Raw genomic sequence first — 18,233 nt, 5'->3', positions numbered from 1 at the left:
ATGTAACTGTGCGTGCATGCATGTTTGCATCTTCATTGTTTGGTGGATTTTTGCCTGTAAAGGTTTCACCTTCACTTGATTATCCCAGTTTAATTATACTTGGCTGACATGTATAAGTACAATTAGGCTACCCAGTCAGTTTATCTCTACCATGTGCAAGTTAAAATTAATGCAAAAAAAATTGACAGCCAATTTTATAACCACACAGTTGAAACCAGACTCTACCACCAACATCTTTGCAAGCACAATTTCGTTGCTTCAGCTCTGCCATAAAAAATGAGTTTGTCTTACAAATTTACACCGTATAGATAGCCTTAATGTTTCCCAGACAATGTAGTGCAATAAAGGACCAATGCCTGTCTCTTCTCAGATTTAGTTGGACAAATGTCATGTTTGTCAGATCCATAGAATGAAACTGAACTTGCATGTATGGGTGGCCAGAAGAAAGTTCTACTGTGAGCTCCACAAATGCTCTGGAAAATGTAGCTTCTGTAAAAGCTACTGCTCTACATGGTCAAAAAACAAATTGAAAAGCTGTCTGCTTCAGAAAATAGCTACGCTACCACCAAGCTACTGAGAAATGTAGTTAAGCTAGTAGCTTCGCTACAAGTAGTAAGATATATGAAACATATGGCTATATTCACTTGTTTACCTGACTTTACTTGCCAGCCACAATATAGAGAGAATATGTTACAAGTGTTCTTTTTTTAGAGATGTGTCACCTGTTTGTTCTTTCATGTGTTACAACCACAAGATGTCACTGTTCTCTAAGCAGTGAACGTATGCATGTAACAAAAGGACATGAGAGCATGATATAACTTGTTAATTGTAATGTATCAATAACAAAGCATCTGCACTGAACAATGTGGAATAATCAGAAATTAAATGGTTTGAATTTAAATTGACTGTTATTGATCTTAATTTACTGATTTATGAGGGGTTGTTGTGCCCAGTGACTGGCAGACACAACTACAATGTGGCCCTTGTTGATGTTGCTTCCGTATGATTACTAAGCACAGATATCTCGCTTTGGACAAAAGTATACCATAACCTAACCATAACCATAACCATATGTTATATGCAAATCGTCACCTTCCTAAAATAATGGCATGAGTAATTTTTTGACAATTTGTTTTGCCATCATTCTATCATTCAATAGGCTACATGCACAAAAAAAACTCTGTGCGCTTGTTTGTTTTTGTTGGAGCCAGGTGTTTGAACCTGCCACTGTTGTTAATGTAATAAGTGTCTACACGGACCCGGTTGGGTGTTGCACTAGGGAATCAGCAGGTTATGGGTTATGAAAAAGAAGGATTTATGCGTGTGTTAAAATTGTTGTTATTGGGCAAACAAAATATTCAGTGTTGGAGTGAAGGAGCAGAATATAACAGAAGATATCGTTATAACAAAGTTAACGCTTCACCGGAAATACATAAGCCTACAGGAAGAGCCTTTCGTGCACCTAGTCTATTTTTGGTTAACCTTTTTGTGTTTTCTAAACAAAACCTGAATAAAATGACTTATGCCATTATTTTAGGAAGGTGGTGAAATATGTATAATATGGATTACTTTAGTGTTATATTTCACCTAAGAAGCTTTCTAATGTAAAAAAAGCTATTAAACGATAAGTCTTTGTTGTTGAGATGGTGCTCTTAGGTTGAGGGCTTGATCAATTGTAAAAATAAGAAGATACCTAGGCACTCATCAAGTGAAAAAAGTTTAAAATGACTATTTCATGGGCAGATCAATATTAAAAAACACTTTGACGCGTTTCAGGTCAAAAGCCTTCGTCAGGAAGTGAACAATCTCTGAGACAAGTCTGTTTAAAACATCAATATGAGTGGGTGAACAAGTGTGAGACATTAGATCCATACCTTTTTTTTGGGGGGGGGGGGTCAGTGTTTATACCGGATCTGTGTTTGCATATTTAATACGTTTCATACACGTGTTTCAACACTGCATTTCGGTCGTTGCTTTTACCTTACCATTACCTTACGCATGCCAGTTATGTATCCACCAGCTGCCTATCTGCAGCCTACTTCCAAAACTCCAAAGCTGCTTGCTGTTAGATTTGGTTCCGAGGGAACAAGTTCAGTGTATCAACAACACTCAATAACAGTTTATGTGATGTGTTAATCAATTAAATTCCCAACAATTTCACAACAGCTAGTTCTGGAGTAGGCCGTTCATCTAGCCCGCTTGCTTACGACGAGACTCAGGCTGCGCAGTTGGCACCCGCTTCTTTATTTGGGTTTTGGGTTACCAGGTTTTAGCCTATGACCAAACGGTTGAAATTGAAACTAAGTGATCGTGTATAGGGTGTATTTCATACACAATCTGGCAACCTGAAAGCATCAATGATTTTAAAATGAAGTTTGATGGCCATGCAAATTACGGGAGTTTTCCGGGAGAAATAACAAAACGGGAGGGTGCTGGGAGATGACCTTGAAATATGGGAGAAACCCGGGAAAAATGGGAGTGTTGACAGGTATGATTAGATCATCAATTAACCAATGGCAAACACAGGCAGCCACAAGTGAAACGTTTTTCACTTGAGTGCCTAGGTAGCTTCTTATTTTCACAAGCTTTCTAATGTGTTGAGGGAGAAGAAAAGACACGACATGAAGCGGAGTCAAAACAAAGATGAACAAGTAGCAAAATCGTATGTGCACTATTTCATACCAGATTTCTATATGGCACTTTCAACACGGGTCTGTCTACAAGTGTACAGTAACAGGTCTTAACACTGCCAACAACAGAGTTTAAGAGTGAAAATCTATTTCTGTTATTTGTGTGCATTTGAAAGTCTATTTCTGTTATTTGTGTGCATTTCAAGTGACTTTGCATGATTTCAGATGTTTGATGTTTGAGGTGTTTGATAGCATGTTTGATAGCATTGCTTTCCCATGTTTGTTTTTTTATTTCCTTCCAAATGATTCTTTCTCTTTTACCAGCACCAAACATGGACAATACCCCAATATTGCTGAATTTGATTGAGATTTCATTTGAAGGTGTACCCTCACCTCCACAACACCTTGCCTTCCCAAGTTTTGTTTTCTTTTGTTTTCTCAGTGTAATACAAGTGAATGTGAGCACAAATAACCAACAACAAAGGAATACTTTATATAGGACCAAGATTTATTCAGTGTTTTCACTTGTTGTACATGGCACATCCTAAATCTGGTCAAGATCAGCGGTTGCAGGGACACATGGAGAAGTGAGTGATAACAGAGAGCTGCCTACAAAGCTCTCTGCAAGGCCCATTATCCCAGGAGAAATGTAGAGAACAGAGCAAAAGATGACCATGCATACTGTAGGCTATCAAACAATTACTCTATTCATTGAGGGCCAGGATATCACTTTGAGTTGTTTCTGAAGCTCCATGGGCTTGTGTTTGGAAATGCTTCAAAAAGAACACTTGTTGCTCAGGATGTTATCAATAGGGGTAGCGCAGGTTGGAGGTGGAGGATGTTGGAGGTGGAGGATGTTATCAATAGGGGTAGCGCATGTTGGAGGTGGAGGATGTTATCAATAGGGGTAGCGCATGTTGGAGCTGGAGGATGTTGGAGGTAGAGGATGTTATCAATAGGGGTAGCGCATGTTGGAGCAGGAGGATGTTATCAATAGGGGTAGCGCATGTTGGAGCTTGAGGATGTTATCAATAGGGGTAGCACATGTTGGAGCTGGAGGATGTTGGAGGTAGAAGATGTTATCAATAGTGGATCATGTTGGAGCTGGTGGATTGAGACATTCTGCTGCCACCTCCAATTTTGATGCCCATGCCGGCACCACCACCGTAGCCGAATCCAGCACCACCACCACCGCCGCCGCCAATTCCGATGCCCATGCCGGCACCACCACCGTAGCCGAATCCTCCGCCACCACCGCTGCCAATTCCGGCACCACCACCGTAGCCAAATCCTCCGCCACCACCAAGGGCCAGGCCACCGCCTCCTGCAAAACATTTGATTCAGTTAAATGCAAGAGCAGCAAAAAGAGAGTGCAGCCAACACACAGTATTATTCATTTACTGGATTCTTATGCAGTCCTGAAATGAGGAATTCTACCTACCACCAGCAGCTGAGGTCTCCTGAACGTGAATGGTTGCAGAGGCACCACCAATTCTGTGGAAGGGAAGGTGGATTAGGATTTGTCATTGTTGTTGCTACCTAACAATGGCCAGATAATTTTTTAGGCCAGGTTTTGGACTATTATTATGTTGGGACTACTATTATACTATACAAATGTACTGATTATACTGATAATTAGTATATGCACTATGTTGGATATGTTTACCTGGACTCCTCTCCTTCCAGCAGTTTCCTGTAGGTGGCGATCTCAATGTCGAGGGCCAGTTTGACGTTCATCAGCTCCTGGTACTCGCGCACTTGGCGGGCCATGTCCTGCTTGGCGTTCTGGAGGGCCACCTCGAGGTCCCTGATGCGGAGCCTGGCATCCTTCACTGCCATCTCACCACGCTCCTCAGCCTCTGCAATCTGGGCCTCAAGGTTGGCGCGCTGCATCATAACAAAGAAGCGTAAATCAGTCAAGTGGAGGTTTGTTGATGATGGAATATTTGGTGGGGAGAGCAAAAGTGAAGTTAACTCACCTGTCCTTTGACTGCCTCAATCTCACTTGTGAGACGGCTGATCATGCGGTTGAGCTCTGCGATCTCTGACTTGGTTGCGTGCAGGTCATTACCATATTGACCAGCAGAGGACTGCATCTCTTCAAACTGTTAAGGACCGACAGGTGTTAATATGGAGGTTCTAGTTACAGCCCATTTCAAAAATCAATACCCTGTGTTGATAAAGTACTGAGCGCTAGTGCCACACCAATGCACTCACCTTGGCCTTGTACCAGGTCTCAGCCTCAGCACGGCTGCGGTTGGCGATGTCTTCGTACTGAGCACGCAATTCAGCCACAATGGAGTCCATGTCCAGAGTACGGCTGTTGTCCATCTCCACAATAGCAGAGGTGTCCTTGACCTGTGCCTGCAGCTCACGCAGCTCCTGAGTGAGGAAGGGAAACACAAATGTGAAGGTTCCGTATAAGCTTGGGAACACTGCAAGTGCAATTTGGATTGGACCCTGTGGGTTTATGAGTATGACCAACTCTCACCTCCTCATAGATGGCCCTGAGGAAGTTGATCTCATCCTGAAGGGCATCAACCCTGGCCTCCAGTTCTACCTTGACCATGTAGGCAGCATCAACATCCTAAAGAGGGATGAAAGAATGGGTAAGTCTGCAGGTTCAGACATCATAGCTGCAATGGAAGATCGTGGTAGATCATTTCTGTTTTACCTTCTTCAGCAGAACAAACTCATTCTCCGCTGAGGCACGCTTGTTGATTTCATCTTCATATCTACAGAAAAGGAGCAGAGGGCGGTCAGTCACACATAAGTAGGAACTGAAACTGCATACATTCCAGATGGTAGACAGTGACAAATGTCCATAAATAATTGAGGCACTCACTTATTCTTGAAGTCCTCAACCAGACCTTGCATGTTTCTCAGCTCTCCCTCCAGCTTGACCTTCTCGTTGCCCAGGCCGTCGAGCTGTCTGCGCAGGTTGCCGATGTAGGCCTCGAACATGGAGTCGATGTTGGAGCGCACAGTGGTCTGTTCTTGGAGAAGGGTCCACTTGGTCTCCAGCATCTTGTTCTGCTGTTCCAGGAAGCGCACCTATATAATAAAATTGAATAAATTCAAACATCATTAGATCAGTTAAACTGACACTGATTCCTGAGACAAAAACTTGACATTATGACACATTAAACTTTTTCAGAGTAAAAATGGAGTTTGTGTATAGCAGCCATTTTATTTTTCTTCTTACATAAGAAGAACAATTTTTCAAGTAATTTAATTAGAAATCCACTGATGGTGTTGGAATATCATCATGACACAGGAGATATTACTATTAACACTGAAATATTCAAGAACTATCAATTTTGTCAGAGCCTGACTGACAGGGATAGATGTCAGATGTGACAAAGAGACAAGTATGCGTTTGATAGTGCCTAAGTTAGTTATAACATTTTGAACAGCTAAAAAAGTGTACACAAAGTGAAACCTTATAAAAACATTAAAAACATTATTTTGGTTATATGAGATATTTATGATGCCTTTCATGGAAAAAAAATCTTTAATTCAAAAAATCTTAAATTAAAATAATGTTTATTTAACAAATGTTATTACTTATGAATGATTGAGCCCATCTCTGATGACACATTGTTTTAGCTGTGGTGTGCATATATAAAAGCAAAGAATCTTTAGTTAAGTAGCCGTCCTGTTCTTTCTTTAATTGCATTTGTTCAGTCACTGATCCGTGGGAATTCAGCGTCTATGAACAACTGATGGATTAGGCTTGTGAATTTGCTCAAGGCTCTTAAAAGCTATGGAACATTGGTTCACAGTAAAGTTGTTTTCTTTGCCGTAGTGCCAAGCATTGTACTTTGCTGCTGGGCGTTTGGCGTGTAAACATGTGGCATGCATGCCAGGCATGGAGGCAAGGAAGCCACACCCGGATGCCTCTCTCATCCTGCAGGGCCTTTGGGGTCTTTTGCAGATCATGCCAGGAGACATTCACACAGCAAGCATTCATCCACATCTCCCATTTGTCAGAGAGAGCCAGAGAGTCAGTGCTGCCATGGAAATGGGCAGATGACTTGATCGCCGCTTATTTAAACAGAGGCTGCAGTCATAGGATCTCTCCTCCTGACAAGAGTTTCACCCCCCCCCCCCCTTCCACACACACATATTCACACACATTTTGGATTGCCATACTTTTTTGTCCAAAATACTCAAAAATAGAGCTTTTGCTGTCATAGTATTACACTCTGGCCAGGCGACCTGCTTCATATAATGTGGCCGCATCTGGGCTAGTCCTCTAAGCCGCTTGCCAGCAAAGTACACATTTTAAAAAGTTACTGAGAAATAGACACAGTGGACAATCTTTGTAATTGTTTTATCACCCCACAAAGTGTTTCCTGCTACTTGAAGCAACTGAAAGACCAATTTACTGCTTATTACTGCACATTACTAGTGACTTAATGAGTACTTTTACAGGCAACGTCTTTTCAGATGATGGACTGAGTACACAATAATAAGCATAGAGGAATGATATCCCCTCTTGCCTATGCTCGACTCTGTCTAAACTTTTACTTTTTATTGAGAAGCACACTGACCTTGTCGATGAAGGATGCGAAGCGGTTGTTGAGGGTCTTGATCTGCTCCTTCTCCTGGGTGCGGACGGTCTGGATGTTGGGGTCAATGGCCAGGTTCAGGGGGGCGAGCAGGCTCTGGTTGACGGTGACAGCTGTGATGGTGGGTGCCACGAAGCCACCACCTCCACCGCCCATGCCGAGTCCGAAGCCAGCACCACCAGCTCCAAAACCCATGCCTCCACCCCCGAGGGCCAGACCTCCGCCGCCACCACCTCCGCCTATGCCGTAGCTGAAGCTGGAACCACCGCCACCTCCTCCCAAGGCCAGACCGCCGCCACCACCAGAGCGCCTCATGGACACGGAGCTCATGCGGCTGCCACCAATGGAACCTGCCAGGGCGGACTGGCTGGAGAAGCTCCTCCTGATGCTGCCGCCACCGCTGCTGAAGCCACCGCCACTCATGCTGCCACCGCTGCTGAAGCCACCGCTGCTGAAACCGCCACTCATGCTGCCACCGCTGCTGAAGCTGGATGAGGAGATCCTGACACTCATGGTTGCTGTTGAGAGCTTAGGGAGGGCTAGGAAGGAGTTGGAGCAGGTGAGTCCACTAAGAGGAGAGATGTCCCTCTGAGTGTCTTGCTGCTGGTGTGACCCCTCTTTATACTGTAAAGAGAGAGGGCTGGCTCTCACCTGAGACCTGCTCTCCCTCCTCCTCCACTGAATAAGGACACTCCCCTGCAAGCTCACTTACCTGCAGGGTAAGTCAGTAAGACCCTAAGGGGGATTCAGGAACAGGTGGAATGGATGTTAAATGTTCATTTTTAATTACTTATAAGGTTGTTATAAGTAAAAACGTAAACATAAAACCTCTTAATATTACTCACTTCCAGTTTGATAGTCGATGCATGTATTATATATTGATAGAACCATCCTGTCTGTTATAAACATGTAGGCACGCTCATATGTGCAGTCCCTACCCCTAAAGACTTCAGGGAGGTCTCAACGGACGTTTCTATCTCATTGCATTTCTCATACACAGTGGTAGTGTGGTCTTCAACACATTTCGCAATCATAATGGTTCTCAACTGTGTACATTCCATGAGTGTTATAGTAAACAGTATGATAAGATGCAGTCTTGACAAAATTCCTGCTGAGGCTGTATCAGTAATAATACTAAGGATGTACACATCTGTGCCAGTATACAACATTTAGACCGTTTTCTATTTGTGTAATACAAGTGCTCAACTTGTATGGGAACACCCTCAGGGCTGTTTGGAAAAACATTCTCAGCGTCTATCTGAAGGTGATTGATAAACTGCCAAGAGTATGAAATGTTGCAATAATAGCAACATAAATAAGAGCCTGAAGGTAGAGACGTTTGGGTAACACTTTACTTGACAGTATCGACATAAGAGTGACATGACTCTGTCATGAACATATGACACTGTCATGACACATGAACCCTAACCCTAACTCTAACCCTAACCCTAACCCTAATACTGTCAAGTAAAGTGTAACTGACATTTGCTCTTTGAAAGACTACAAGACAAAGTCTTAGCAAAAAGGAGTCACTTTTATTTTTACATAAAAAATCATGAGCAAGTGGCTTTTCCCTAAGCTCGCAATGCTGCAACTGCAGACATGCACTTAAAAATAGACCCAATGGTCCACAATATGTGTGTGTGCGTGTGGGTGTGTGTGTGTGTGTGTGTGTGTGTGTGTGTGCGTGCATGTCTGTGTGTGTGTGTGTGTGTGTTTATGTGTCTGCGGGCGTGCGAGTGTGTGCGTTCCTGCGTGTGTGCATGTAACCTTTCAGATCTGTGTGCAAGAAAACCATATGTGTGTATTCTGTATATTTTACTCATGTGCTCTTTTACTTTTGTTTGTGAGCAAGTTCTTCATAGAAGTGTATAAGTCAACAGAAATTGGGATGATGAGAGATGTTTAGCATTTGTGACATTCTTTCTCAAGGTGATTGTGCATACAGCACGTGCTGGTTTGGATAGAGGGGGCCCTGAGATGGAGCTGCCATCTTCACCAAGAAGGTTGGCGCCTGCATGTATGTTAGGTCGAAGTTTGGGGAAATGTCACTGATGTCGGTTGTTAAGGGATACATCCTTGTGTACAATGTTGACGAGTTTGGGTGATGTGGTCAGTGAATATTTGACATGCCACAAGGGGAGATGTAAGCTTTGACAAATCCTATAAGAAGTCTGCCTTTTCTCTGTGTCTTTAGACTGCGCTTGTTAGCGACACGGCATAGGTCTCAGAGAAGTGTTTTGAACAATCCAGAATTTTAGCACGACAGTTTGGGGCCTCGTCCGGGACGAAAGTAAGAAGTAAGTAAAGCGAAACAAAAGTAAAAGAGCACATGAGTAAAATATACAGAATGGTTTTCTTGCACACAGATCTGAAATGTAAAAATGTCCTCCTACATTATGCACCACAATGTGCATGCGTGCCTGTACGTGCATGTGTACTGTGTGTGTGTGTGTATTTATGTGTGTGAGTTGTGCACCACTCTACATCTTTCTATATATCCTGACGTTCCTGTCTGTCAGGTCAAATATATGTATATAAGCTAGACATAATATGACTAGTGACTAAAATATGACTAGTTACAGTATGACAACTAGTTCAACACATTTGCATGTAATGACACAAGCGATAAAATAAGGCCAATTTGTTTCATGGGGTAGGACTATTCAGCAGGGAACTAGTACAGTATATGACATTAGCAATTATACATTTGAAAAACAGCATACGTTTTTACAAAATCAGTTGCATTGATGTAACCTGACTCTCGCCAGATGAATTTCGTTCCGCTTAGCTCCGCCTAGCTCCACTGACATCCATCTGGGATCGGTTCCGTTGAGAGTGATTTCAGCACGAGATTGTATGGTAGAGCCAATCAGGACGCAGGGCGGGAGTTTCATAGATGTGACGTAGCGTAGAAGCGACTGTGAGACTGTTCTCAGCGTCACGGGTTGGCTTCGATGTGAGTGGTTGAAGTAGCACGTCAATAGATGACGGACAAGTGCCTTATCCAATCTTATGCAAGGATTTTTTAATAAGGCCCAGCCTTCTGAAGCACCACTCCAATGGATCGATCCAATGCAGTGCAGTGCAATGCAGATGGATGAGTGGAGCTAGGCGGAACGAAATTCATCTGGCGAGAGTCAGGTTAGCAGTGATGCACTAAGATAGGGAGAAACGGCCTTAATGAAGTGATAAGATGATATGGAGTATGAACAAACAGCTTTGAGAATGTGAAGTCTGATTTGCGAAATGAGCCAACGCTTTTTTAGAAAAATGGTATATAATACTTATGTTCAAAAAGGAAGTAATTTTTAGAAAGAACTAGCTCAGCCAACTCTACAATAAACTTCGGTAGGCCATAATTATCAGTCTGCGAATCAATAGGCTAAAATGGAAGAGCCTATATATAATTTACGTTTGTGTACACTACATAACCATAATACCATAAACAAAACATTTAAGGAACCATAAAAGAGCAGTTGTTGCATAACTTTTGACCGATAGTGTATGTACAGTTGCTTTTCAGGTCCCCTGGGAGAATGCAAAATAGCGCAACTTAATGTCACCACTGCAGTTTTTAGGTTTGGTCTATTTTTGTTTTCAAGATGGGTTTAAGTTTCTATATTATGTCAATTTATTACTGTGATGTTTTATATCTCACCTTTTGAAATGCCGTAAAGCATTATAGCCTACCTAGAAGCATATACACATGGGTCTTGAGTCCATTAGTTTGAAATCGTATAACAAACAAACTTTTTTCATTGAAGACTATAATTGAATCATCCTCATATCAAAAGACCAGCAAAATGTTGAGTATAGGATATGTAAAACACAGGGCTATATTAGTCAGTGAGATGTTTTCATTATAAGTGACTTTCCAGCCACAATATAAAGAGAATAATATTCTATGTTACAAGAGTTCTTTTTTTATGGATGTCACAAATTTGTTTCTTTTGTCGGTGCTGTTTCACTTCCATGTATGCACTTTTATGAGTTAACCACCAGATGTCAGTGTTCTGAAAGCAGTGAATTTATGTAACGAAAGGACATGAGAGCATAGAACTGTGATAATTGTGTAATTCTGTAATAACTGTGATAATTGTGATGCATCAATGACAATGATAAAGCATCTACACTAAACAGTGTGGAATAATTAGATAGATAGATAGATAGATAGATAGATAGATAGATAGATAGATGGATAGATAGATAGATGTAGATATACTTTATTCATCTCCAGAGGGAAATTAGTGTTACAACAGCCATACAATCATCATTCACATATACACATACATGCATACATTTTATATACATATATTATTCTAAAAATATAATTTCTCTGTCTCTGCTCTGGGGGGATTCTCTGTCTCTGCTCTGGGGGTCATTATAAAATGCTATTGCAGTAGGTAAAAAAGTATTTCTGTATCTGTCTTTCTTAATCAATAATCCATGAAAGTTGTGTAATTGCAAATAAAATGCTTTGAACATATATTGACTGTTATGAGATTTTTAAATATTATTCATGAGACGTGACCTTAGACCAATTATGTTTAAGGTATATCTGACTATTTCAGGAATTTGATTGCGCAACATTAGATGCTACATAAAAGCCTTGGCTTCTCTTGTGCAGTCTATGACACATTCCCTTGTGGTTCCAGATGGCCCAGGAGAGGGATACATCAAAAGAGAGAGCAGACAAAACGCAGCACTATTTATTTTCTGGATTCTTATGCAGTGTTAGCCCAACATGTCCCATACATGCCCCCCCCCCCAAACATCTTCATTTATTCTCAGCTTGCTTTAGATATCAATACTTTAGTGTTCATCTCTTTATTTTGGATCCCCGTAATTTTGTGATTTTAAAGGTAAACTATGCAGGTTCCGGTATTTTTGGTGACTGTAGAGCCCTCTCTAGAGTGGTGATATATTTCTGTTTTACTCTGCTGTTGTAAACAGCAAACTTCTCGTGACTTATCCCCCCCTGTACACAATGAAAATGCTTTTGTTGTGGAGGTGAAGGATTAACAACAGGCTAAAACTATCTCCAAAGAGCTATATCTACTGACAAGGTAATGTTTCACGATTCTCACGAGATTTGTCGGGCAGCCGTTCCGGCTGGTTTTCTCGGTAGCAACTCACTACGTCTTTGCTGTATGCTACCGTAGGTGAACAGTTTGCCTATTACAAATTTGTTTACTATTACAAGTTTGTTTACTATCAAATTGGCTTTGTAAAGGCTATATTAAGGTGAAAATCTTAGTGTACCTTTAAAGTGATTTTCGTATGATTTCATATTTTTGTTTGATACCATTGCATTCCCATGTATTTCTATTCTCAGTCCTTTCCCATCAGCTCTCATTCTCTTTTACCCAGTGCAGAACATTGATAATACCCCAATATTGCTGAATTGAATTGGATTGAATAACTGATTGAATTCACACCTTGTTTTCCCCAGATTTGTTTTTTTTTTTCTCAATGTAAGACAATTGAATACAAAAACAAATAACCAACAACAAAAGAATACTTCATAAAGAACCAACATTTATTTAGTGTTTTCACATGACATGTACATGGCTTGTTGCAGATCCATGGGCCTGTGATGGGAAAGGCTTCCAAAGTGTGATGCTCTAACCATTTCTGGCATAATTTCTTTCTCTCTTCAGGTTTTTGTTCATGAAGAACACGTCATGAAGGACGTTGTCGAATGTTCTGTGAGTGGAATTGGGGATAGCAGGGGGCAAAGCAGATGGAAGGGAGGAGAGGTGTTGTTCCTCATTTAGAAGCGGCGCATGCCACTGGACATCAAGGAGGAGCGAGACATGGACATGCTGCTGCCACCGCCAATGCTGAGGCTGGAGCCACCGCCAATGCCGCCGCCAATTCCGATGCCCATGCCGGCACCACCACCATAGCCGAATCCTCCGCCACCACCAAGGGCCAGGCCACCGCCTCCTGCAAAACATTTGATTCAGTTAAATGCAAGAGCAGCAAAAAGAGAGTGCAGCCAACACACAGTGTTATTCATTTCCTGGATTCTTATGCAGTCCTGAAATGAGGAATTCTACCTACCACCAGCAGCGGAGCTCTCCTGAACGTGAACGGTTGCAGAGGCACCACCAATTCTGTGGAAAGGATGATGGATTATTAACAGAGGTGGAAGAAGTACTCAATTTCTTTACTTAAGTCAAAGTATAAATATTCCTAGTCAAACATTACTCCACTGCAAGTGAAAGTTGCCTAGTCAAATTTTTACTTAAGTGAAAGTATGCAAGTACTTGTTAAAAACTTGGTAAAATACTGAAGTATTCAAAGTACAAAGTATTTCTCTAGTGATGTGTTGTATAATGTTAATTTTGTCAGTGATGCAGAGGCCACAGACTTAAACTGATATGAAATGCACGTTCTTTGGTTGGACACTATTTTGCTAGTGAAAAAGCAAAGCTGCCCATTTTCATCCTATAGCCCTGTGGTTCAAGGCCACTGTGTATGTGTGTGTGTGTGTGTGTGTGTGAGTGTGTGTCTGTGTGTGTGTGTGTGTGTGTGTGTCTGTGCTGTTAGTAGGAAAAAGATCAAGAAAATGTGGTACAATATTGACCATCGTTGTACCCAATGTTCTTGCTTTTTTTCCTATTGATGGTCTTAGTGACCTCAAACAACAGGTAAAATGAACAGGTTTTTTTTTGTTCATAAGCATAATTACCGGTATGTACGTTTTTTAATTGTTCTGAAGTCATAGTAAATTAATTACTTGGGAGAATGACCATTTGCACTGGGATGCCAGCCTTATTGAATCAAGTTTATTACCTAGTCAATCAACATGACTTTTACAAAAATATAATTTCTGGGTCCTATCCTTTGGCTTGTAAACAAATCAACATGCGTGATGTTGAGGTTGGAGCTCTGAAAAAATCCCTTGTGTGAGTTTATAGTGACTTATTTAACATGTAGGCCGAGACAAAGAATTCTCTGCATTACCTACCACTGCCATCATGACCACTGCCATGGTCATATTCAGTAATTGACAAAATTAAGACAACACAACAGTATGATCACATAATTGCAAAATCTCTTCAAACCCAATGTCTTACTTAATGCTAGCTTTTAAAATGTAGTGGAGTCAAAAGTACAATATTTGTCTTCAAAATGTAGTGAAGTGAAAGTCACAAGTTTCCAAAAAAAATAATACTTAAGTAAAGTAAAGATACTTGAAAATGTGCTTAAGTACAGTAGCCTACTTGAGTACATTTACTTAAGAATTGTCCGCCTCTGGTTATTAACACGTAATTCGGTGTTAGAAATTATACCAATTTACTGATCATACTGATAATTAGTATGTGCACTATGTTGGATATGTTTACCTGGACTCCTCTCCTTCCAGCAGTTTCCTGTAGGTGGCGATCTCAATGTCGAGGGCCAGTTTGACGTTCATCAGCTCCTGGTACTCGCGCACTTGGCGGGCCATGTCCTGCTTGGCGTTCTGGAGGGCCACCTCGAGGTCCCTGATGCGGAGCTTGGCATCCTTCACTGCCATCTCACCACGCTCCTCAGCCTCTGCAATCTGGGCCTCAAGGTTGGCGCGCTGCATCACAACAGAGGAATGTAAGTCAGTTAGGTGGAGCTTTGTTGATGATGGAATATTTGGTGGGGAGAGCAAAAATGAAGGTTAACTCACCTGTACTTTGACTGACTCAATCTCGCTTGAGAGACGGCTGATCATGCGGTTGAGCTCTGCGATCTCTGACTTGGTTGCGCGCAGGTCATCACCATATTTGCCAGCAGAAGACTGCATCTCCTCAAACTGTTGAAGACCAAGAGATGTTATAATGAAGGTCCTAATCTGTGCACATTTCATTAACACACACTGCATTGATAAAGTACTGAGAGCTAGTGCCACACCAATGCACTCACCTTGGCCTTGTACCAGGTCTCAGCCTCAGCACGGCTGCGGTTGGCGATGTCTTCATACTGAGCACGCACTTCAGCCACAATGGAGTCCATGTCCAGAGTACGGCTGTTGTCCATCTCCACAATAGCAGAGGTGTCCTTGATCTGTCCCTGCAGCTCACGCAGCTCCTGAGTGAGGAAGGGAAAAACAAATGTGAAGGTTCCGTATGAGCTTGAGAACACTGCAAGTGCTATTTGGATTGGACCCTGTGGATGAAGTACAGTATGACCAACTCTCACCTCCACATAGACGGCACTGAGGAAGTTGATCTCATCCTGAAGGGCATCAACCTTGGCCTCCAGTTCCACCTTGACCATGTAGGCAGCATCAACATCCTAAAGAGGGATGAAAGAATGGGTAAGTCTGCAGGTTCAGAGGTCATAGCTGCAATGGAAGATCGCGGGTAGATCATTTCTGTTTTACCTTCTTCAGCAGAACAAACTCATTCTCCGCTGTGGCACGCTTGTTGATTTCCTCTTCATATCTACAGAAATGGACAAGAGGGTGGTCAGTCATACAGTAGTGGGAAACTGAAACATTCCCTTTATGACTGGTGGTAGACGGTGACCAATGTCCATAAATAATTGAGGCACTCACTTCAGCTTGAAGTCCTCAACCAGACCCTGCATGTTCCTCAGCTCTCCCTCCAGCTTGACCTTCTCGTTGCCCAGGCCGTCGAGCTGTCTGCGCAGGTTGCCGATGTAGGCCTCGAACATGGAGTCGATGTTGGAGCGCACGGTGGTCTGGTCCTGGAGAAGACTCCACTTGGTCTCCAGCATCTTGTTCTGCTGTTCCAGGAAACGCACCTGTGGGAATAAAATTAAACATCATTAGATCAGTTAGACTGACGCTGATTCTTAAGAGATGAGACAAAATATAATGCAAAATTAAGAAAAACCTAAAAACAGGTTTCACATATCCTAATCTACATAGACAAATGTTGAATTGGAGTTGAAATAGCAGCCATTTTATTTTCCTGTAGATGCTAGCTGCTAACAGAACCCTGCTATACAAGACAGATGTCTGCTGATGGTTTTGAAATGTCATCATGACACAGGAAATATATATGGAGCCCAGAAGGTGTCATTGCAAGATATTTTTGTATAATGAGAGAATGTGTGCTCATATTATTAAATTGTGCACTCATTTTATTCAGTTGTGATCTCATTTAAATAGATTGAGTGCACAATTTACTAAATTGTGTGCTCGTTTTGCTACATAGCATTCTAGTAATACTAAATTGTGGTCTCATTTTATTATATTGTGCGCTCAATTTAGTAAATCGTGGACATATTTTACTATTTTTTTGCAAACAATTTAAATCAGAGCACAATTTTGTAAAATGAGCACACTATTTAGTAAAATGTGCGCACGATTTAGTAAATTGTGCTCACAAAAGTGCAAAAAATAATGCAAGCAGGCATTCATCCACATCTCGCATTTGGAGCCAGAGAGTCAGTGCTGCCATGGGAATGGGCAGATAACTTGATCACCGCCCTTATTTAGAAAGAGGCTGCAGTCATAGGATCTCTCCTCCAGACAAAAGTTTCAAACCCCCCACTCCACACAGCCACACGTATTCACACAAATGTTGGATTGCCGTCATTTTTAGTCCAAAATATTCACGCATTGTTGTGTTCATTTTATGTTTTCTAGTTTTTGTTCCCAGTCAAAAATGGCCGCTGCATTGTAACTTTGTTATAAATCCATAGTAACACACATCATGTTATCATGTAATGTTGTGATAGACCTTTGTATCAACTTGTGTTCTATTGGATATAACCTCACTGCCTCACTGACCTGAGCTCATGCAAGTCAGAAAGGGGAAGATTCCATTGGGGAAAGGTTCCAGTGGGGGCTGGCATAGAAGCAAAGAGGGGGAGTGAGGGTATGTTTGTGTGTGTGTTCTAATGTACAGAAGCATATATACAGTCCATCTGATCAATAAGTATGTGCCTGGACTCAATTTTATACATTGACCATTTTCTCACCCATTCATTCCTAATGGCCGGTCATTTTTGACCGGCAATACTGTACACATGGGTGTTCTAAAGTTTAATAACAGACTCAAATTGTTATAAAAATTATCAACATTTGTTTTGTGTGTTCAGATGCCCTGTATTAACAAAGTCAAGGAGCCTCATCATGATGGTCAGAATAAGTTAACAATATTTTTGAGAGAAAAGAATGATCAATCGGTCACATTTGACCGCGAACACAACAGGAGGGTTATGATAACTCTGTTATGATAAGCAAAAAATGTGGGGTGATTCGTGTGACAACTATCACTCTATCCCACTTGCCAGCAAAGAGATTTAAAAAAAAAACAGATTTTAAAAAGTTACTGAGAAAACGACACGGACCTGCACAATCTTGTCATGATTGTTTTATCATCCCACAAAGTGTTTCCTGCTATGTGAAGCAACTGGAAGAACACAGTACTGGTTATTACTGCTCTTAGTGACTTAGTGAGAACTCTTAGTGAGAACACAAGCAACATTCTTTCAGATGATGGATTGAGTACATATAAGCACAGAGGAATGATGTTATCCCCTCTTGCCTATGCCTGACTTTGAAAATTACACTGACCTTGTCAATAAAGGAGGCGAAGCGGTTGTTGAGGGACTTGATCTGCTCCTTCTCCTGGGTGCGGACGGTCTGGATGGTGGGATCGATGGCCAGGTTCAGGGGGGCGAGCAGGCTCTGGTTGACGGTGACAGCTGTGATGGCGGGTGCCACGAAGCCACCACCTCCACCACCCATGCTCAGTCCGAAGCCAGCACCACCAGCTCCAAGACCCATGCCTCCACCCAGAGCCAGGCCTCCAGCACCACCACCTCCCATGGCCAGGCCGCCGCCACCACCAGAGCGCCTCATGGACACGGAGCTCATGCGGCTGCCACCAATGGAACCTGCCAGGGCGGACTGGCTGGAGAAGCTCCTCCTGATGCTGCCGCCACCGCTGCTGAAGCCACCGCCACTCATGCTGCCACCGCTGCTGAAGCCACCGCCACTCATGCTGCCACCGCTGCTGAAGCTGGATGAGGAGATCCTGACACTCATGGTTGCTGTTGAGAGCTTAGG

At 42.2% G+C, this 18,233-nt stretch overlaps 1 protein-coding gene and 1 pseudogene across 1 annotated transcript; both read right to left on the bottom strand.

The window, feature by feature from the left end:
• Nucleotides 1–3,117: 3,117 nt before the first annotated feature.
• Nucleotides 3,118–7,770, bottom strand: LOC143114997 (keratin, type II cytoskeletal 8-like). The gene is made up of 9 exons (XM_076276834.1): nucleotides 7,187–7,770; nucleotides 5,476–5,684; nucleotides 5,305–5,365; nucleotides 5,122–5,217; nucleotides 4,848–5,012; nucleotides 4,610–4,735; nucleotides 4,297–4,517; nucleotides 4,075–4,124; nucleotides 3,118–3,951 (listed from the first exon to the last, which is right to left on the bottom strand). Exons 1-9 carry the CDS (start codon nucleotides 7,715–7,717, stop codon nucleotides 3,713–3,715), a joined length of 1,698 nt encoding a protein of 565 aa, XP_076132949.1. The 5' UTR covers nucleotides 7,718–7,770; the 3' UTR covers nucleotides 3,118–3,712.
• Nucleotides 7,771–12,965: 5,195 nt separating this feature from the next.
• LOC143114994 (keratin, type II cytoskeletal cochleal-like) lies at nucleotides 12,966–18,233 on the bottom strand (annotated as a pseudogene).

This window comes from Alosa pseudoharengus, unplaced genomic scaffold (assembly GCF_046254945.1).
Source record: "Alosa pseudoharengus isolate Yale_2024_CS ecotype anadromous, Long Island Sound unplaced genomic scaffold, YU_APseudo_1.1 YU_APseudo_1.1_scf_9, whole genome shotgun sequence".
Taxonomy (NCBI): domain Eukaryota; kingdom Metazoa; phylum Chordata; class Actinopteri; order Clupeiformes; family Clupeidae; genus Alosa; species Alosa pseudoharengus.
Note: the sequence above shows the minus strand (reverse complement) of the source record. Positions and strands in the feature narration are given on the sequence as shown.